At 39.2% G+C, this 22,217-nt stretch overlaps 1 protein-coding gene across 1 annotated transcript in view; it reads left to right on the top strand.

Moving 5' to 3' along the window:
- Positions 1 to 22,217, top strand: part of ELP3 (elongator acetyltransferase complex subunit 3) — a 106,630-nt gene that overhangs the window by 3,203 nt on the left and 81,210 nt on the right. The window contains exons 3-7 of the mRNA XM_034421250.3: positions 261 to 399; positions 970 to 1,040; positions 2,044 to 2,107; positions 3,623 to 3,691; positions 6,301 to 6,455. Coding sequence (XP_034277141.2) covers positions 261 to 399; positions 970 to 1,040; positions 2,044 to 2,107; positions 3,623 to 3,691; positions 6,301 to 6,455 — 498 coding nt within the window. The remainder of the gene's footprint in view (positions 1 to 260; positions 400 to 969; positions 1,041 to 2,043; positions 2,108 to 3,622; positions 3,692 to 6,300; positions 6,456 to 22,217) is intronic.

Here is a 22,217-nt window from a genome sequence, read left to right as displayed (position 1 = left end):
GCTCTTCCCTCCTATTAGTAGCAACCTTTTTTGTACCTGTTGTAGTATACGCCAATGTAATTGTATTGAAGAAAGACATATATAATAGAAACAACCTGAAGCTTTTCAGTTATTATTGACCATAGCATTAACAATTTCTTGCCAAGGCAAGTTTAAATATTGATGTGAACTGATGTGAGTTGAAATCCAAATCATCTGGAGAGCATCAGGTTGCCTCTTCCTATTATATAGCCTCTAAGTAGCATGGCTTTCAATTTCAGGATTAAAACAAGGACAGCTGCCAAGTATGGCCTTTCAGCACAGCCACGCCTGGTTGACATCATTGCTGCTGTTCCCCCTCAGTACCGCAAAGTGCTGGTTCCTAAGTTGAAAGCAAAACCCATTCGAACTGCTAGTGGGGTAAGTCTTTGTTTATTTGTTTTTCATGCACAAAGTCCCAGAGTCATTGACCTTGGAGGGCCAGGGTGGGCGTGGTCAGCTTGATGTCATTCCTGTGGTGGGCCAAGCTCTCTGCCAGTGAAAACGGACTCCCGAGCTCTGTTTCGGCTGCAATGGCCTCCTGCAACCTTCTGCCAGCAAAAACAGAGCTCTAGAGGGCTGCACGCAGCCCTCCCAAGCTCTGTTTTCATTGGCAGAGACACTGTGGGCTGATCCTTTGCTGTTTCCAGAGTGGCCCTGGACCAAAGTGGCCCTGTGGGCCAGATTTAAGCATCCAGCCCCCGTGCCTTGAGTTTGACACCCCTGGTCTAAGGTGATAGATACACTTTGAAAAACAATGCTTGTAAAATTGTAGTTACAGCTTCCTTTGGTGATTTTCAGGAAAAGTTAACAAAGTGATTAGGGAATAGGTTCAGGATGTTCTGAACAGAACAGTTGTTTTACCCCTTCCTTCCTTGTGGATTGATGTATTTGCTATATACAAAAAGACCAGATATTCAATAACTTCTCTGCAACACTCCTTTCTTTCAGATTGCTGTTGTGGCAGTAATGTGCAAACCACACAGATGTCCACATATTAATTTCACAGGAAACATATGTGTGTGAGTATGCCTAATAACATGTCAGAATATCTTAAATACCTAGCCAAAACATATAGGAATGCATTAAAATATTCAGCTTCATCTAAAAATAAATTCCTAATAATTGTAAACTTGTTCTTAAAATAATAGAGAGGCTATGCCCTTTCTTTAGACTCATCTAAAATGAGGCTTGCATACATGTGTTATTTTTATATAATTATGGTACCTGTTTTTTATGATATACCGGTAGGTGCAAAACTTTTCAGGCAAATGGCTGAAGTTGGCATTTGATAGTGTAATAAGAGTATTCTAAAAAGATGATGTAGCCTAAATGTAACATTATTTTCATGTCAATTTATAAACTTGAAGGAACTCCAGCCATCTTTTAGGAAATAAAAATACTGAGTAACTGCAATTCAGTGCTTTTTTTTTTTTTGATAAATATGCTCTGATGATGCATTTTTGCAGGAAGTTTTTTTTTTTTAAATAATATGGGCCTAGGACTTCAACCATGATTTGTGGAGTAGGGAACAATTTACATATAGATTTGGTTTGCACATTATATTAAACAATGGCTTTTCTAATAATTAACTGGCCCAGTGCGAAAGAAACTACATAATGCTGTAGCATAATACAGCCATAGATTTTTCTAGCAACACTCATTATCAACTTAGCCTTTAAGGAAACAATGTTGGGACTGGTTTTTCTAGTACATCTGAGGTCCCAAGCCACTCTTTGAACTGGAAGATCTCTGGTTCAGTTCTTTCTTCTGTCTTGGAGTTGATCAGTATCCTACTGTAAATTGAATTCCTTTCCTTGCACTGCATCCTAGGGGCTGGATCTATTTAGGCCAATAGCCTGCTTCCTACAGGGATAACTTTGAAAGTTCATTGAAATATTTCCTTTCCCTTCAAACATCTGCTATTCATTTAAATGTACACAGTTTATGGGTTGCCAACCCTTGTTTTTAATAATATACTTAACCTCTAGTTATGAATTCATTTTTTTTCTTGAAAAAATGCAGATACTGTCCTGGAGGGCCTGATTCTGACTTTGAATATTCAACACAATCTTACACTGGATATGAGGTACTGCTCTCATGGACCTGTTGGTCCTATTTCAGGAAAAAACAATAAATTTACTATAAACCAGAATATCAGAAATATTAGGGGAGGACCAGTTTATTTTACATTCATAGAATATTGATGGGTTTGGATTTTTTTTTCTTTCAATATTTTACAACTGGACTTCTATCTGGTAATTATTAGTCTCAAGTGTGAGATGGTCATTCTTGAGATAATATTTTAGAAATTAAGTTAGAAATGAAGAGATGGTTGGGGGTACAGGTAAGTATACCTTCTACATTGTTGTACTGACACTGTTAGATTCATATAACAGCTTCCTCAACCCAATGTTGTCCTGGAGTATGTTGGATTTCAGCTCCCCTAATTCTCATCCAGAATGGACAATGCATATGGAGGACCGAAGTTCAAGATAGAAGTTAAATATATTACATTTGTGAAGTAATATATTAAGACTTTTCTAAACTGTGTCTCCAAAAGTGGTCCATTACATCTCCCATAGGTTTCAAGTAACATAGCCACTAAGAGTGGTCTGTTTTTAAAAAGAGACTTAGCTTTTTATTAAATTGATAGCTGACTCAATCTGGCTATTTGGCTATTTGCTGAAGTCTGATATATGAACTAGAAGCAACTTTTAAGAAAGTGTGTTATATTGAGTTAGATACCTTTCCCCCTAACTCCTTAACCTATTCATCTAGCATACCCTCCCCCCAATACTGTACTTTGGATTGCTTTGAAAATGGAGATTGTATAAAATTATTATATAATCACTCTATTAGATGGAGATTTATTTATGAAATCCCATTTGGACAGCATCTGTGAAATTGATTTGCATATCATATTAAAATTAAATTCAGCTCTTAGAGTTGTTAAGCTCAAATCAGATACATACAACACATACTACTTTCCAAAGCCAAGGATGAGGTTTCTAGAACTTTTCTGGACATTGCTACTTAAGTGTCAAATGTGATAGAATTAATTATTAAATAGAAGAATGGTCATCTTGTTTGCAGCATGTCATTTATATTTACATTACATAAATTTTAATTTATATACTGAACCTGTTAACTTTTTTTTATATGCTGAGCATCATTTTTTTAGCAAGATTAAGTGATCCTCAGTCCACTAAAAGCTATATACTCCTGATCTAGCAAAAGTAAAATTTGACAGTACAGTACAGTTAGGAATTTGGATTTGATCAAGTCAGTATCGACTCTTAACAAAGACATAGATTTTCTCAATCTGTCCTTAACCTAAGAGTTCAAGTCTACACAGAGTACCATTCAACACTGTGACTGAGTCCATCCAATTTGCTAATGGTTGTTCTCTTCTTTTTCCTTCCACCTGTCCCAGCATTAGAAGTTTCTACATACAGCTAAGTCCTTACATAATTGATCTGGAGTACTATAAGATAATTTGAGCTTGATCATTTGTCCCTGGAGTGAGAGGAGTTTCAATTATAGACACTTTAAAACAACCTTGCTAGTTGTTTCTAAGGAATATTATTTTGATTTCTTTTAGCCAACATCTATGAGAGCCATACGTGCCAGATATGATCCTTATCTCCAGACCAGACACCGAGTTGAACAAGTAAGGATTTGTTATGGTGGAAAAATGTGATGATGGTGGGATAAAAATAAAGCAATCTAGTTCTTTGTAGCTAAATGTGAAGCTTAGTCTACAACTATGTCCATGATCTTATTTATTAAAACCAATTTAGCATTCATGGAGATTAACCAATTGGCAAAAGATTGTTTCACATAGGAAAAGCATCAGTAAAAATGAAAACTGAACCAAAAGGAAAATATGCTGATTGCCAAATGGTTACGGTAAGGCAAAGCTGGATCTGAAGTTTTGCGCCCAAAGCATTTAAGAAACTTCTCCCTTTTCCCCACCTTTCCCCTAGTTATCTTTAACTGTCCAATTACATTCAAACAAATTGTTTCGTAACAGTCCCTGGCTTGGCAGGCTGGATGGCATCACATTCCATTGCATGAACTTGGAACTGCCAGCGGCTCTCACATGGCACAAATAGTAGTTTCAATTCCCCTTTATCCCATCCTCTCTTCTACCTCCCCTTCGGCTCCCTCCCCCCCATTGATTATGGCAGACTGGCATTTGGCAAAGCATGGCTATAGCAGGATGGCAGTCCTGACAATTACTTTTAGCTACTGAAGCAAATTCTTTGTCTAAAGATCAGGGTTAGATTAAAAACTTCCACTAAACGTTATTCATTGAGAAGGTTACAATGTATTCAAGAGGGACAGAGATCTCACTAATATGACCTATATTGCTTGGACTTCATAAATTAACATCAACTTCTTGAATGGTGACCTGCAGAGCTCTTATGCTACATGTTAAGCATTCTCCACCATGTTATTTCATTCAAAAAGTTGTGTTATACTGAGTTAGACCATTTATTTTTTTTAGCCAAAAGTCATTTATCACCTGCCAACAACTCTCTTACAAGTTGAGAAAGTAGTCTTCCTCTACAATAGGGGTGTCAAACTCGTGGGCCTCGGCCCGGATGCATCATATGCTGGTCACGCCCACTCCCAGTTTAGCGAAGGGGGCAAAAGTCATGATACATCATGTGACAATGCCGTGACAACACCAGTTTGACACCCCTGCTCTACAAATTTCCAAATATTATTCAAAATAAATTATTATTATTTTTATTATTTATTATTTATTGAATTTATATACCGCCCTTCTCCCCGAAGGGACTCAGGGCGGTGAACAGCCGAAAATTAAAATAACATACAATATAAAAGTTAAGATAACTAAAAATAAATTAAATTAATCGGCCTCCCAATTTAAAAAGAGCCTTGGTAGTACAGGGGTTTAAGGCACCCTGTTATTAAGCTTATTAAGACCAGCTGCCTGCAATTACTGCAGGGTTCGAATCTCGCCAAGGCTCAAGGTTGACTCAGCCTTCCATCCTTTCTAAGGTAGGTGAAATGAGGACCCAGTTTGTGGGGTCAATAAGCTGACTTTGTATAAATATACAAAAGGATGAAGGCTATTGCTGAGCACATTGTAAGCCGCTCTGAGTCTTCGGAGAAGGGCGGCATATAAATCAAATTTTAAAAAAACAAAAAACCCCAAGCTATACAATTAAAAACTAACCCATAAAACCTATTCAGGCCAGGCCGAATAAATGAATAAATATAGATTTTTATTAAAACATTGGTGTAGGGAAAGCCAGAGTACTCTAAATATTCTACCCTATCCTTCCATATTCCTGGAATATCCTAGAACCGTGATGGCGAACCTATGGCACGCGTGCCACAGGTGGCACACGGAGCCATATTAGTGGGCATGCCAGCTCAGCTCTGGGGCGCATGCGCGCGCCGGCCAACTGATTTTCGGGCCTTCTGGGCCCACCAGAAGTAGGGAAACAGGCTGTTTCCTGCCTCTGGAGGGCCTGGGGGCGGGGTGGAGAAGGCCCGTTTTTCTTTCTTACCTGGCTCCAGATCCTCTCTGTGTATCTGGGAAGGGCGAAAACAGCCTTTCCCACTCCCTTGGAGGCCCTACGGAGGCTGAAAGGGCCCATTTCCCGACTCCCGGTGGGACAGGAAGTGATGGTTTTTCCTGTCCCCAGCCTCCAGAGACTCCTAGAGAGGCTCCTATAGACTCCTAGAGAGGCTCCTAGAGACTCCTAGAGAGGGAGTGGGAAAGGCTGTTTTCGCCCTTCCCAGATACACAGAGAGGATCTGGAACCAGGTAAGAAAGAAAAACGGGCCTACCAGGCCATCATGTACCAGGAGCAGGGGGGGAGGGGGAGGGGGTTGCGCACGCATGCGCGTGGGCATGTGCGTGCGCAGCCCTCCCCCCGCCTCCTGGCATGCGATGGCAAAAAGGTTAGCCGTCACTGTCCTAGAACATTAATGGCCAGAGATTAAGGAGAGGTATAACATAGGCATTAGTTGAACTCCAGGGATGAGAATTCCAAACTTGGAGGACTATTAAGAAAGAGGGCTTATGAGTTAAGTGGATTGCTCAATATAAGTTTGTTGCTTGATGTTGAAGGACACTTGATGAGGAATCTAAAATAAAACTGCTAATACTATAATGCTTGTTTTATACAAAGCTGTGAAGTAACTTCACCTGAAATATTTTACAGCGTTTTGATAATCAGACTTAAAAATATATGGTAGATTTTGGCATGGTTCAAAAGACTGATCTTATTTTTACAGCTGAAGCAGCTGGGCCACAGCATCGACAAAGTGGAATTCATTGTGATGGGTGGAACGTTCATGGCTCTTCCAGAAGAATACAGAGATTACTTTATCCGTAATTTGCATGATGCTTTATCAGGCCATACATCTAACAATGTAGCAGAAGCAGTCAAGTAAGTATCTTATGGAGCAGATACTTTGGGGCATCAATTAGTTTTCTATGTTAATTTGTTTATTGTACCTGAGAGTTGCATCAAATGGATGTTCACAGTGAAAATTACCCTGGTGATTTTCTGGTGAAGTTTAAAATATTTTGAAAAAAATATTGTAAAAATCATTAAGACCAACAGTGATAACAGTGACTGACTATGGAAGCTGCTGAACTGTTAGCTTAAAAAGGATCAAGAGCTTGTGCAGAAGTCTGTTCCTGCTGACTAATTCAGTTTCCTTGTCTGTACCATTGCTTATTCAAGAGGGAGAATGAGAATGGATTCTCAGCAGATAAAAATTGCCAAATAATTAGGTAAGGATAGCATGTACCCAAGAAATCTTAGGTATGTGACCTTTATGATAATATAACAAAAATGTGGATCTTGCTACCAGCATTGGCCTCAACAGTTAAAAAGTAACCAATGTATTGCTCATTTTAAAATAAAACCAAAGGAAAATTGAATTAATTAAAGGCCATCTTGAGTGATTTTTATCTTGGGTAAATTGGTAGAAAGCTGCGTTAGCTTTAGTGACTATTATAACATCTCTTGAAGATGGATCTAAATATATTTTATAGAGGTAAAGCAAACTAGCTGTCTAGAATTGCTTTTGATTATGTCCTTCACCAAGTACTTCTGAATGAATATATCTGTGGGTAACTTCATGGAATAATAATAAGCAGCAAAGTATAGACTAAATAGATAAAATTTATTAATTTCCATAGCTGAGGAACATTTTTTAAAAGGGACGGTTGGGTTTTTAAGGAGTTGGTAAGTGATTTGAAGTTGATGGTGAGTAGTAGTGCAGTCCAGTTGGTTAATGATGCCTAAGTAAAATATAAAACATTAAGAAATTCTGAAAAATCCCTAGAAAGTCTAAGCATTCCAATCTTTCATACAATTTGAAGGGCACATACATAAGACATCCCTGCTTTCATCCTTGACCAAATAAGAGGTTCATGGATATTAGTGAGATTCATAAGATAAGAGGAATTCAGGTCTCTGCCTTTGAAGTCAAAATAAATATTGTTGTATCTTAAAACTCATAAACTTTTGTGAAACACAACTGTAAAACTATGTGAAGTGGATACAATGTTCATTCTAGAATCTTAAAAATTTCTTTCCTCTGGAGGGCAGCAGATACTTAAAATAGTTTGTTAGAAATTTTTTTCCACTTTACCACTTGATTTCCCAGAGTTGCTCTTCAGGTGTGACTTGACAGTCATAAGTTAAATAGAAAAAGTATTACATGGGAAGGAATCCATAACTTTAGCTCTTTCTCAGACTATTGAGCTGGCATGCTGCCAACAGGGGTCTGATGTTCATTAATCTTTCTTGAAGGCACTTGCTTGAAACACTCAAATTGACAATTTGCTTGTGTATGTATTCAGACAACTATATACAGAAAATCTATAGATGTGCACCTATTGCATGGAGTGTGTTTCCACTCTCAACTCTGGCATGTCCAAGTATGCATATGAAGGTTAACAAAGTCACTGCTTATTAACATAGACTAGGTTTCTCCAGTCTAGTGCTTCTGGATTTGTTGGATCACATCTTCCATAATCCCTACACAATCTAGGTTGGCATAACCATACATGATAATGATACCTCTATCAAGGAACTATTAACTCAGACAAGCAAGCTAACAGTAAACAGCAGCCCAGTCAAGGAACCACCAAGACCACTCCCACCAACACTGACAGGGCAAGCCACTAGTATATAAAAGAAGAGCAAACTCCTCTCCCTTTTAGCACTGATGATGTTACCTAGTTTGGTAATGAGATGTCTGTAAGAAAAGAACCAAGCTTAGAGAGTATAAGGGACCTTACAATTCAACCTGAGCTACAAATATTCTCTTCTATTGATAATAGCAAGCTAGCTAGAATAATCTGTTTCCTACCCAGTATTCCTGCATTTCAACAATCAAATGATTGTTGTATGTTATTTTACATAGTTTTGTGGTTGCTTTTCTTATATTTTAAAATCCATACTCTCTTGTAGAGGTGTGTGCATATCTATACATAAGAAAACCATTAGTCAGAAACATAGTTGTCATCTTACAGCTGAAATCCCATTGGAGGAAAGGCAGACAGCAGGTAATGATGAAAATAGATGAATGTTTTAATCATGATTGACATGTCCTCTTACAATGTAAGATATTAAGACGTATTGGCAAGCTATAATCTGGGAGGGGTGTTGTCCTGGTTTATTATAAAATGTGAATGTACCTAATTACATATTATTCAACATACCATGGTTAAACAAAGTTAGTCCAAAGTGCTGAAGCAATCATTATTAATTAAATTGGATAAGTCCTCTATAGCTTGATCCCTTCAATAAGCAGGGATATGGTAGCACATTTTCAGACTAAGGTTTTCTCATTTCGTTGAAGCACAAGATTTGTGAGCTATAGCTCACTTCATCAGATGCAATGGAGTGGCTAGATTGATGTCAGATTTAAATTGGAATGAGTCAGAGGGGTATTGCTGGTCAATTGGGTGAAAAATTGCTTGTGTATTATCACCCTTTCATTATATTGCATCCAATGAAGAGAGCCATAGCTTACAAAAGCTTATACCTCTTAATAAAATTTGTTAATTTGAAAGATGCTACTAGCCTTCTTCTGATATTGGGCTACCATAGACTAATGCCGCTCTCTTCCTACAATATCTGATCCCTTCATTGATCAAAATATCCTACCAGTATAAAAAGATTGTGGGACTTCCTTTTGGTAACTGCCAAAAGAAAGTCCCACAGCTTTTCTCAACGTGGCTCCATAAATGTACTGTTTTACTTTAAATGTCATGTATACAGTACCGATCGCCAGTGTAGTATAGTAGTGAAGGCATTAAAGATAGTTCAAGTGCCCACTCAGTTGCAGAGGTCAGTGGTGACTTTGGGCTAGTCATATTCTCTCAGGCCAACACATCACACTGAATTGTTGCAAAGATTAAATTTGGAGAGACTTTCCCATATATACTGTGTTGTGTTTTCATGTTCAAAGAGCTACTCGGTAGAACAGAGTTGAGGAAACATTTTGTTAAATGTCTTTAATCATTAATTTACTTTATAAGGCGAGCTGATTGAAAGTAATTTAAAATGCTGTCAGAATAAAATGTCACTTGGGACCAATACAATAATAGGGAAGATGCATATATTTCCTGGAGAAACTTCAAGGCTAGTTTAGATGCTGGGGTAGTGAGTTTTTTTTTGGAGCGGGCAGTGTCTGTTTAGTTCAGTGATGACACATGTGTCCAAGACAACGTGCTACAATATTTCGGGTGGCATACCAACATTCACCAACATCCAACAAGTTGGTTTTTTTTTTTAAGCATGCCCTCTTCTCGTGTGACTTTTGGAAGCTGCAAGAGAATGGGATATGCTCTCACATGGGCACTGGAGCCTCAAAAGTTGTACAGGAATTGGACATGTGAGAATGGGGAATGCTTTTACATGTTTTTCAGAGGCTGCAGAGAGCATGTGAGAATGGGATGTTTTTCTGGGGCAGCATTTGAACCCTCCCAAAATTTCAGGAGAACAGGGTGTGTTTTGGGGTGGTTTTTGGAGGCTGAGGAGGCCATAAAAGAAAAAGCAGTCTTCAAAGCCACTTCAAGAACAAAGGCCTTGTGCAACCCAGAGCAGCTTCAGGTAGGCCACAAGGACCTGTCAACAGAAAGAGAACACCACCTGAATGAAAGTGGCGTGCAGTAGATCCATAGGGGCAATTGTACAAATCTCAAAGGATTGTGCACATTTTGAATGACATCAGTGATGCTAGGGGTTAAGTTGCGGCCTCTTCTCGTGTGTGTGTGTGTGTGTGTGTGTGTGTGTGTGAGAGAGAGAGAGAGAGAGAGAGAGAGAGAGAGAGAGAGAGAGAGAGAGAGAGAGAACATATCAGCAATGTGAAGTTAAACATTTAACAAATGTTTCACATGCTGAGCTGAAAGGTTCACCAATCCTTGTCTAGCTGATATGCCTGACTTCTTTCTCCTGAAGAATCCATGAATTATGTAGAGGTAGTCCTTGATTTATAGTCATAACTGGGACCGGAACTTCCATCACTAAGTGATGCAATCATTAAGTAAGTCATCAAGTGACGCCACTGGATTATTATTTTTTTTGCCGTAGTAATTAAACAAATCATGGGGCGTTAAGCAAATCCATCTTCCTCCATTGATTTTGCTTGTCAGAAGCCAGCTGAGAAGGTTGTAAATCATGATCACAGAACTCGGGACTCTGCAATCATAATAAAAACCTGGTTGCCAAGCACCTGAATTGCAATTATGCGACTCAAGGGACACTGCGACGGTCAAACGTCATTTCTTTCAGCCCCGTCATAACTTCAAATGTTTGTTAAATGAATGGTTATAACTCGAGGACTACCTGTAAAGTGCACTAATGTGCTTTTTGTAACATATTATATAAGGGCAGCAAACTTCTATTTCATTATTATCTTAACTGAACTAATTGATAAAGCATAAATGTCATCCCGATTGCTAGAAATACTTTTCTAAAATACTTGAGTATAAAATGGGTGTCAAACTCATGTCATCACATTGTCACCTGACATATCGTGACTTTCCCCCCCTTTGCTAAAATGGGAGTGGGCATGGCCAAGGCGTGACACATTCGGCCTGCGGGCCGCAAGTTTGACACCCCTGGTATAAAAATTTGCAACTAGAATTAACAAAAGTGGCCTTAAGCAAGGAAATTGCTTAATCAGCATATAGTTATGCATGTCTGTTAAAAATAATGTATCAGACAATGTAAACATTTATCTTTTTCACAGTTTCCATGATAATTTTTAAAAACTTTCACGGAAGCTTAAGTAATTTAAACAAATATCTTTCAATACTATTTTGGCAGATTGGATCTCAGGTGGCACTATAAGGGTACGGTAGGATTTTTAGAATGGCATCAAAGGAGAAAAGCAGCCTCTGCACCTTCACCTGCATTTAACTAATATTTCTTTCACCTTCCCTTTAGTACAGCTAGGGATGATGGGGGGTTGTGAGTCAACACAGCTGGAGAGAAATTCTGAGAAGACTATTCTAGAGAGCATTAAAGCAGCCTCTGTCCTTTGGAAGTCCCATACGCACTTGGTATCCAAGCCTTTAAATGTACATTGTCTCCAATGAATGGCCAATCAATTGTCTACTACACTGAATGAAGCTGGAAAGTCTCCTGATAATCCAGCTCCTTATAGAATCAAGTTCTATGCCCACAATAAAAATCTTTTTAGTCCATGGGGTTCCTACATGGCCACGTATTGCTGGCCTTTTACAGAAAAATTCCAGCAGAAGCAAGCATGTTTCCCAGAAGGCATTGCATGAAGGAGCCTCAGTGTTTGGGAGAACAGAACCAGCCACTGACCCAATCACAAGGGCTTTTCTCTTTCTAAAGAATGCCTGGCAAGGCTTTTTTTTTTTTTTAATTTTATCTCTTGAGAACATTGAGGCCACTAAGGGGATTTCAATAGGCTTTCCAGATCCCTATCAAACAAGACCCAGCTGGCGATTGAATGATTACATGGATAAGGCAGAGGGCGTCACATCTGTGGGAGGACAGCTGTCTGCATGGCAATCGTCACTCTGCCGTGACTTGATTTTGTTCTTTAGAGAAAGGGTTTCACTTCTAAATGTTGAAACACAGAATTCTGCGGGAAAGCGGGTAGGAGGGGAAGAGAAAGGGATTTGAACAGGAGCACATACCCTGTTTCCCCCATAATAAGACATCCCCTGATAATAAGCCCAATTGGGCTTTTGAGTGCATGGCAATAAGGCCAAGCACTTATTTCAGAGTTCAAAAAAATATAAGACAGGGTCTTATTTTCGGGGAAACACGGGTAGATGAACGTAACTTTTTAGATGAAAATAAATTGGGATTTCTTTATTTTACTTTTTCTTCTGACTCATTTAGGAGATGGAGGAAATGTTCGCCAAAACTAATCCGTTCTGACTCACGATTTAAAAACCTGAGTGAAGTCCAAGAAAGTTTAACTTGGCCATGAAGTTGTTAGTAACTTTTGGCAGAGAAAAGAGAAAGATAAGACCTTTAATTATGTGTCTTTTGAACAGGCTTAAAGAATTTTAAACAAATTGGAGTAGAAGCAAGCTGGCAGAAGACAGATGGGGGAGGAGTGCTTTTTATCCTTATCCTGCCAATGGGAAGAGCGCAGGATTCTCGTTTTACCTGCCAGAGATTTAATTTTGCATTGTGCAACTTTATGCACGTAATGCAGTCAGTTATTTTTATTTGGAAAATAAAATTTATATTGTGACTTGTACTTTGGCTGAATTTGAAGACTCGCATTGATTTATTATTCTAGAGGCAGTCACAGTGCCAGTGGCTCTTTAAAATAGTTTCAGTCTGTTAGTTGCTCCCCGTTTCATTTTTTATGGTTATTAAATGGAAATCAGATAAGGTATTATGACAAACTCTAGTATCTGCCAAGCAGTTTTTTAGACAATGAGGTATGCTGTGTTTTAGTATTTTATAAACTATTGGTAATAGACCATTTTATTTTCTCTGAATTAAAATTAGAAAAGTATTTCAGTATTGCAGACATATTGCCATTCAGATCCCAAAATGGTGTTTTAGAATGATCTGCATTATATTATTACTGTGCAGAGGAATGTATACATAAACTTAAAGAAGGGATAGATGATCAGCTAAGGCAAAATAAGAGATGAAATCCTGGGAAAGGAGAAAGTGTGAGAAAGAAACTGAAAATAACTCTGCCTTGAGTCTTTTTGGTATAAGAGAGGGTAGGAGGAATCATCAACAGACTTTCAGGTTTTTATTCCAACAATAAAGTAACTACTGTAATTCTTGTCTGTTTCCTGATCTGGCCTACCTCATGATTCCAACTGTCCATTTGTGATCAGTCACCTTGGTTTTTGCAAAGTCTTGCTATATTTGTGAAAATTAGACGCATGAAAGCTTTTTGTTCAAAGGAAGATTGAATTGTTGAGGTATCCAATATCATGGTGAGATGACGTTTCAAGGCACCTCTAAAATCCGTAGAGTGCTATCAATTCTGTGTTACTGAAGTATTTGCAGAAGCCCCAAAAAGTTATAATTTAAATCTTTTTCCAGCTTCTGCCTACAACAGCTTTTTCCAGCTCATGGCCCTTCCCTAGAGCACCGAATAGCAGTTCCCATCTTTCTTCAACTACTGTCGCTAACAGCCCTCTCAGAATCACTAATTCTGAGGCAGTAACTGCTTGAACTCATGTCTACTTCTTATTTTTCAACATGGGGATAAATTTAAAGAAGTTGGAAGAAGATCAGAAATCACTGCAGGTATAGGCTCAAGTCCTCCCTTTTTGTGTGCATGAGCATATTCTTTAAAGCAGAAAGCTTATCATTGATTAATTTATTCAGTTTTTATTGCCAGGGGCAAGCAATGTTTCTGAGTCAGTAGATCCGTTTAAAAATTTGAGAACATCTCTTTAACACTTCTAGAATGCTTGCCTGTTAAATCCAGCCACAATCTTGTAAATTCACCATTTGAAGATATTAAAACATTTTTTTAATGTAAACCAAATGTATCATAAAAACCATCAAAATTTGACAATATAAATACCAACTGTAAAAACTTTTAAACAATAAAAGGTGGCAAAGATGATAAAGTTCATTTAACAGACGAGGAAATACTTTGCATCTTTAACATTCTGAAAGTCATCAAGAAAGAGGCTACTCTGAATTCTGTGATAAATCTGTTCTGAAGCAATGGCATTGAGAAGCAGTGCCTCCTGGCTTCAGTCTTTTTCTTTTCCTGGAAGTGGGAAACTATGAAGAGTTTCTCCCAGGATGATGTACAAATTGAGTTAACCTATCTAACCTCTTCACAAAGTTGCTACTTGACAGTTAAAAAAATTATCAGAAAGTAAAATAGTAAATTTACCATTCTTTCTAATCTCCAGAATGCTTTAGATCAGCGATCCCCAGCCTTTCTGGCTCTGTGGACCAGTGTTGGGGAGGGGAGAAGGGATGGTTTTGAGCACATATGCCACTTGCACAAATCCAGCTTCATGTGCTTGTCTGCAGCTTGCGCAGCCCAGTTCCCAAAAAACCACAGCCCAGTACCAGGCCACGGCTGAAGGGTTGGGGACCCCTGCTTCAGATTACTCAGATTCACTTTGGACATGGGAGAACAGATATGTACTCATCATTTTATGAATCGTGGAGCCCAGCTATATCCTTCTAAATAAATACGATACACTGTAATAGACTAATTTCTCATATTGCGGTGGTTCTCCTCCTTTCTCTCCGACCGGTGGCAGTCTGTGTTGGCAGGGGGGCAGAGGTCGACCCCGAGGCCCCTCATATGTGGGGTGCCACAAGGGTCAGTCCTCTCGCCCCTCTTGTTCAACATTTATGTAAAGCCGCTGGGCGAGATTATCCGTGGTTTCGGGGTGAAGTACCACCAGTACGCTGATGACACCCAGCTGTACATCTCCACCCCAGACCACCCCAACGATGCCCTTGAAATGATATCCCGGTGTCTGGAGGCTGTGCAGATCTGGATGGGGAGAAACAGGCTCAGGCTCAACCCATCCAAGACCAAGTGGCTGTGGTTTCCGACGTCCCGATATAGTCAGTTGACGCCATTGCTGACTATTGGGGGCGAATCGCTGGCCCCCACGGAGAGGGCTCGCAACTTGGGCGTCCTCCTGGATTCACGGCTGTCTTTAGAAGAGCATTTGACGGCCGTGACCGGGAGGGTTTTTCATCAGGTTCGCCTGATTCGCCAGTTGCGTCCCTTTCTGGATTGGGACTCCTTACACACAGTCACTCATGCCCTCGTCATTTCCCGCCTGGACTATTGCAACGCTCTCTACATGGGGCTCCCCTTGAGGAGCACCCCGAGGCTCCAACTGGCGCAGAGTGCGGTCGCGCGGGTGGTTATGGGAGCGACATGGCGCTCTCTTGTAACACCTTTCCTGCGTGAGCTGCACTGGCTCCCGGTGGTCTTCCGGGTGCGCTTCAAGGTTTTGGTTACCACCTTTAGAGCGCTCCATGGCTTAGGACTTGGCTACTTACGGAACCGCCTACTACCACAAATAGCTTCCCACCGGCCAGTACGCTCTCATAGAGAGGGGCTCCTCCGGGTGCCGTTGGCCAAACAGTGTCGACTGGCGGCCCCCAGGGGGAGGGCCTTCTCTGTGGGGGCACCCACTATCTGGAACGAGCTCCCCCTGGAGATACAGAGGATCCCGGATCTGCGCACTTTCCGCCGCGCTCTTAAGACCTTCCTATTCCAGCAAGCTGGCCTGGCCTAACCTTTTCCCCCTTTTCTTTTAAATTGAAAATTTTAAATCTGTTTTAAATTATTGGGATGTTTTAAATTTGTCTCGGGCCAAATTGTTCAATACGATTTTCTAAAAAATTTTTTTAAAAGAATTTAATTTCCTCATTGGCATCTTATGTCTTTCCTTAATGTGAACAATATTAGGTGGCAAGGGGGGGGGGTTGTTAAATTTCCTGAAAGCATAAATTAGCTGAGAATTTTCTTGATGGTGTATTTGTGCTCAGTATTACTTCCTCAACTATGAAATTGGAGAAGAGTCCAGTGTCATATCTTGTTACTCCCACTAGAATTCAGTGGATGTTTCCAGAGATGGCTATATCCATCTCAATTCTACAAGGTTTTTATTATACCCATCTCTGTTTTCAGTTTAAAACAAAGAAACCCTAGAAAAACTAGTAGCCCCATTGACTCTGAGAAAATTCAGAAAGCATATGAGTCCAAAGGAGCTGGATGCCAATAAATATAAATAAATAATAAAATATTTTAGGACCAGTTCAATTTAACAAAATAGTGTAAACTTCTGGGAGTTTTTGGCAGATTTGATGATGGATGGATGTTTTCAAGAAGGTTTCATCACATAAGGTAGTTAAAAGTGTGTGGGAGAAGAGCATGAACGTAACTTGTGTTCAAATCATGTCTACTCTTGATTACAGTTTAAGATAGGTTGTGGGAAAAGTTTCTCACAATATAATGGATTAGTCATAGTTTGTTCCATGGATTCTCCCAAAATTCTGGAGAATAGATAAATAAGGTAAAGGTAAAGTTTCCCCTCACACATACGTGCTAGTCATTCCCGACTCTAGAGGGTAGTGCTCATCTCCGTTTCAGAGCCAGCGCTGTCTGATGACAATTCCGTGGTCATGTGACCGGCATGACTAAACGCCAAAGGCGCATGGAATGCTGTTACCTTCCCACCAAGGTGGTCCCTATTTTTCTACTTGCATTTTTGCACGCTTTCGAACTGCTAGGTTGGCAGAAGCTGGGGCAAGTAACGGGAGCTCACTCTGTTATGCAGCGCTAGGGATTTGAACCGCCAAACTGCCGACCTTTCTGATTGACAAGCTCAGCATCTTAACCATTGAGCCACCACAAAAACAAAATCTTAATTCCCCATTTTTTGGAAATACCAAACTCAGATTTAAGCTCAGATCTGCTTTTCTCCCTAAGTAAAACAAATAGCCCTCTTGTTAAATGAAACTCAGTAGAGAGATGAACATTTATTTGAATGAATGCAAGATTAATATTAAATAATATTCTAAATGTTTCCTGAGTGTGAATCTTAGATTTTTCATTGTCTTGTGAGATAGTTTTCAATTTTCCCATATGAATTAATGCATGAAATATCTTGGCAAAAAATAGGAATGAAAGAAAAAGCAGTGAAAGAAATGAGAAAAAGTATGATGGCTGTGGGAAGAGAAAGTACATATCCTGTATGAAGAAGTATTAGAAGATTAATTTTCCAATATAATGAGAAAAAAATGGATGCCAGGAAACAGGCAAAAAAAAATCAATATGTGGTATATACTACTCAGTGGAGTAACCATCAGGACTGGAGCTTTTCTTCTTTTTGTGATTTTAATGGAATCTATTATTTCCTGAAGAAATAAAGGTACAGCTAGAGAGGAAGTTTGATCATGTGTAATCTTTGGAAAAGCTATGTTACATAAGAATTGATTGGTTTCTTCCTCAGTTACATTTGAGTCAGTTTTATATAGTAACAGATAAAAAGTTTTTAAAAAGTTGATTGATGAAGTTGTAACCATTGTATTCTTTATCCTGACTATCCTTAAGTAAGAAAAACAATAACATTTTGTTATAACTCTTTCAGTCAAGAGGCCAATGGTTTATTTTGTCTTTTCTTTCATTCCCAATGCTTGCTTTATATACTTCAATCACAATATACACTTAGCTGTTTAATCAGATTTATTAAAAGGTTAGAGAAAAGGCTTTTGATAAATGGATATTTAGCAAAATATTTTACTTTACTATTACACTAGGGTGTGATGATTTCTTAATTATCTTGCTAACACGATAGGACAACAGTGCAGATGTTCCAGGCTAACGATGTTTTATATCTACATTAGGCTCCAGGAAGCGGCTAACATTCATGTGTCCATTTCTTTGTGAAAGCCACTGTATTTGCTCTTAAGTTATATTATAAGGAATGCTTAAAAATTATACATAATTTCTACTTAAATTAGAGTGACCATATACTTTATCATCTAGACCAGGGGTGTCAAACTCACGTCATCATGGCGGCGTCATGTGGCGTATTGGGACTTTTTTCCCCTTCGCTAAACCGGGCATGGGTGTGGCCAGCAGGTGACACATCCGGCCCACAGGCCAGGAGTTTGACAGCCCTGATCTAGACCAAAAAACTTTTGGGAATGAAAGACGGTGCTAAAAATAATTAACATTCCTCAACGCAGGCTGGCTGTTTCTTGCATCTCATATGCTACAGCATACAGCAGAGCTGTCAAACTCCCAGTCCGCAGGCCGGATGCATCATGCGCTGGCCACACCCATGCCCAGTTTAGCAAAGGGGGAAAAAATCCCGATATGTCACGTGACGCCAGGGTGTGACACCCCTGGCATATAGCATGACCCACATCATGAGGTCATTTCCCATTTGGTTGTTAAGTGAGTCATTATGGGTCATTAAGGGAGGCATCACATGACCCATGACTTGTGAATTTACTGCTGACTTCTGCATTGACTTCTTTTCTGAAGCCAGTTATGAAGCATGCAAATAGCAATCAAGTGACCATAGGAGGCTGCGATGATTGTAAATTCCTGCAGATTGAGACATGTCCAAATGTCAATTGTGACCATGGGGAAGCCATGATGATCGTAAATGTGAGAACTGGTCATAAAGTTATCTTTCCAGCACCATCATACCTTTCAACAATTGCTAAGCAGGGCAGTTGTTAAGCAACTGCCTTGATAATATAGTTAACGTAATGTTCAGTATGAGACATTTTTTTAAATTATTGGGGTATCTACAGTATTATAAATCAGAAAAAAAGTGCAGCCTGAAAGCACTCACTCCATGGATTCAATCCTGCCTGATTACATGCTCACAACCTCCGCAAGAATATTCTGGAACTTGCCTCACAGTGTGACTGAACAGTGACCATTAAAGCAAGCTCTAGAAAACGCTCATCTATAATGGAGCTAGAAGAGAGAATACAAATATTTTCCAGGTGTGAACCTCTGTATTTTCTTAGCGGTCAAAAGACTTTGCTATACATCATACTCATTTTGTATTTCTATGGCTCCAATAATTGCCTAATTATTTCCTTGGCCTTATTCAGACCCCAAATCAACAGTAACCTAGGCAACAGACAGCACTTTACTTATCTTATGAATCCACTAATACCATTTAAAACCAAACTCATTGGGACCAAGTTAATCTTTCAGTCCTATAAATCAAAAGTTGATTGCCAGATCCTGGCCACCTTCTGAAGCTCTCTTTCTCTAATTTCAGCTCTCCACTGGACACATATCTAGGTATGATAAGTATTTCAGAAACCGCATTCACACTTTTTCATAGGATACATATCAAACCAAAGTAGCTCTGATTAATATGAAAAATGGAGTGAAACACTATACAGTTATGTATAAATGGTGAAGAAATAAAAACTAAAGGAAGGGGGTGAGTTTGTGTTTTTTTTTAACAAATAAATATTGAAAGACACGTATTCCATAAATTTCCGTGCTTATTTCTTACATATATGATTTGCACATCTGCATATACTAGAATCTATAAAAGCTAAAGCAAGTAGAATAATAGTGGGAGGAAATATACTCAAAAAATAATAGCCCTACCTTAGCATAAAATCTTTTCCTTAACACAGAATCTTGCTGTTTAACAATTCCGTTTCATACATTTCATATCTCTCAAATAATCACAGTTGTCTCATGGCAACTGTAATTATTTGAGAGATATGAAATGTATGAAATACATAAATCATTGTATCGTTTTTTAAAATCCAACTTGTGATTAGCATTTTATTTTGTAAAGCTTGCATGCAACCGTGTAGTCTGAGTTTGAAATTTCCTTCCTACATGCCAAATAAGCTTTTGTGGCTTCTCTTTCTGATTCTCTTCTATCCAAAAATAAAAATTTCAAGCCATTTAAGGTTTGGCTTGCTTAGACCATAATAGAACAAGTTCTGCTTCATCCAACTTCGGCTGAAATGCTGACTGTGGTTCATGATTTATCCCTTTAAACTGCATGCTAATGTCCTCTGACATTAGTTATAGGGAGTGAATTTTATTTATTTGAAAGGTATTTCTAAACTGCTTATTAAAATAACCCTAAAGGTAGCTTCAGTGTAAAAATATTAAGTTATAATAAAACATTGTAATGAATCTGAATTCACAAAAGCATTCCTATAATTAAAGAAAACAATAAAATGTGCCCTTGAAGAAAAGGGATTATTTGTAAGTAAGTAATTCAGTAACAAGAATTGTTCTGCTAAACAGATGGTAGCCGAAGAGCTGTTTGCTGAGAGCAGCCAAATGATAGCCCAGTCTCTACAATAAGATTTCTAATGTGCTATAGTTTATTCAAAAATCCTATTAGTGGGTGGGTGGGTGGGTGGATCCTTGAAGAATTGACTATGGTTCAGAGTTGGCTATTCGTATGAAAGAATTCAGGCTATACCACAGAAAATATGAGAAAGATATCTGATGATATTCAATTATATACCTCAATCCCAAGCCAACAAAGTGATCCTGTAAAGGTCCCAGTCTAGTATCTGAAGACTGTGCAGGTCTGATGGGAAGGAATAGACTCAGGTTCAATCCTGACAAGATTGAGTGGCTGTAAATCTTTCAGAGGTCTGGCTCTGGGATCTTTGGTCTTGGATGAAATTGCAGTTGCTTATTCAAGACTGATATGCAGTTTGGAGAATCCCTACGGATTCATTGAATAGAATAGAATTCTTTATTGGACAAGTGTGATTGGACACACAAGGAATTTGTCTTAGTGCATATGCTCTCGGTGTACATCAAAGAAAAGATACATTCATCAAGAATCATAAGGTACAACACTTAATGATAGTCATTGGGAAACAGTCAATATAAATCTTAAGGATACCAGCAACAAGGTTACAGTCATACAGTCATAAGTGGGAGGAGATGGGTGATAGGAACGATGAGAAGATTAATAGTAATGCAGACTTAGTAACTAGTTTGACAGTGTTGAGGGAATTATTTGTTTAGCAGAGTGATGGCGTTTGAGAAAACTCTGTTCTTGTGTCTAGTTGCACCTCATTACACCTCCATTATGGGTTCATTGCACCTAAGAGTAGGTAGCAGCTGTGATCAGGAGTGCCTTTGCACCAGTTACATTCTTTCCTGGAACCAAGAACATTTCTGTCATTCATCTTAGTCAGCTCACAAACTGATTGCTGTAATGGGCTTTCTATCGGGCTGCCTTGGAAGACTGCCCAGAATCTACAGGTACTCCAGAATACAGTGATATAGTGATGGACATTTCTTGTTATGGCCATGTGACAAGTTTCCATCTCTCTCCCTCTCCCCCCCCCCCCCGTCTCTCTCCAATATCTAAACATTAAAAAACTGGCATGTTAACAATTTACATGTAATGCCATCTTCAATGCTGGATGGGGTTATATGGCCCCTGAAACACCCAGTGTGCTATTTGTGGGTCCTCCTGGACTCCCAACTCCTAGAAGAGCAGATGGCAATCATGACTAAGGGCCTTTGCACAGTTTCATTTGTGCACCAATTACACAGGTTCCTGAACCTGGTGGCTCTGCTGACAGTTATTCCTTCTCTAGTCACTTTCTGACTGGAGTATTGTAATGTGCTGTATGTGGTGCTGCCATGGAAGAATATCTGGAAGTTTCCACTGGTGCAAAATATAGCGGCACAGGCAGGTATGTGTGCTTCTAAAACAGAACATGTTACTTCTCCATTCTGTCAGATGCATTTGTTGCCTGTCTCCTTCTAAGCCATTCAAGGCCATTCAGGTTGCTAGTTTCTGTCTTTAAAGCCCTTCATGGCATGGGGCTGGTTTATTTGACGGACCATCTGCTCACCCCGTCAGATTTGCCATGTCCTGTGAACTACACTTGGCAAGCTTGAGGAGGTGGACCTTCTCTGCTATGACACCAGCCTTATGGAACATTCTCCACCCTGAAGTGAGGTCAGCTCCATACATCCTTATTTTTCAGAAGTCCCTCAAGACCCGGCTTTGTCACCCTACTTGGAGATTTCAGGGAACCAGTAAGGTTTCTTTTGTGTCCTTTTTCTAATTTGTTTAATATGATTAGGTTTGACATTTATGTGTCAATTGTTTTATTATTTGTTTTGCTGTATGCCACCCAGACTCGCTTCTTGTGAGATGGACGGGCATATAACTATAATAAATATTT

Source organism: Pantherophis guttatus, chromosome 1 (genome assembly GCF_059756535.1).
Source record: "Pantherophis guttatus breed Tessera chromosome 1, ASM5975653v1, whole genome shotgun sequence".
Classification (NCBI taxonomy): domain Eukaryota; kingdom Metazoa; phylum Chordata; class Lepidosauria; order Squamata; family Colubridae; genus Pantherophis; species Pantherophis guttatus.
The sequence above is the reverse complement of the archived record's forward strand: the minus strand, read 5'-3'. Positions and strand labels throughout refer to the sequence as shown.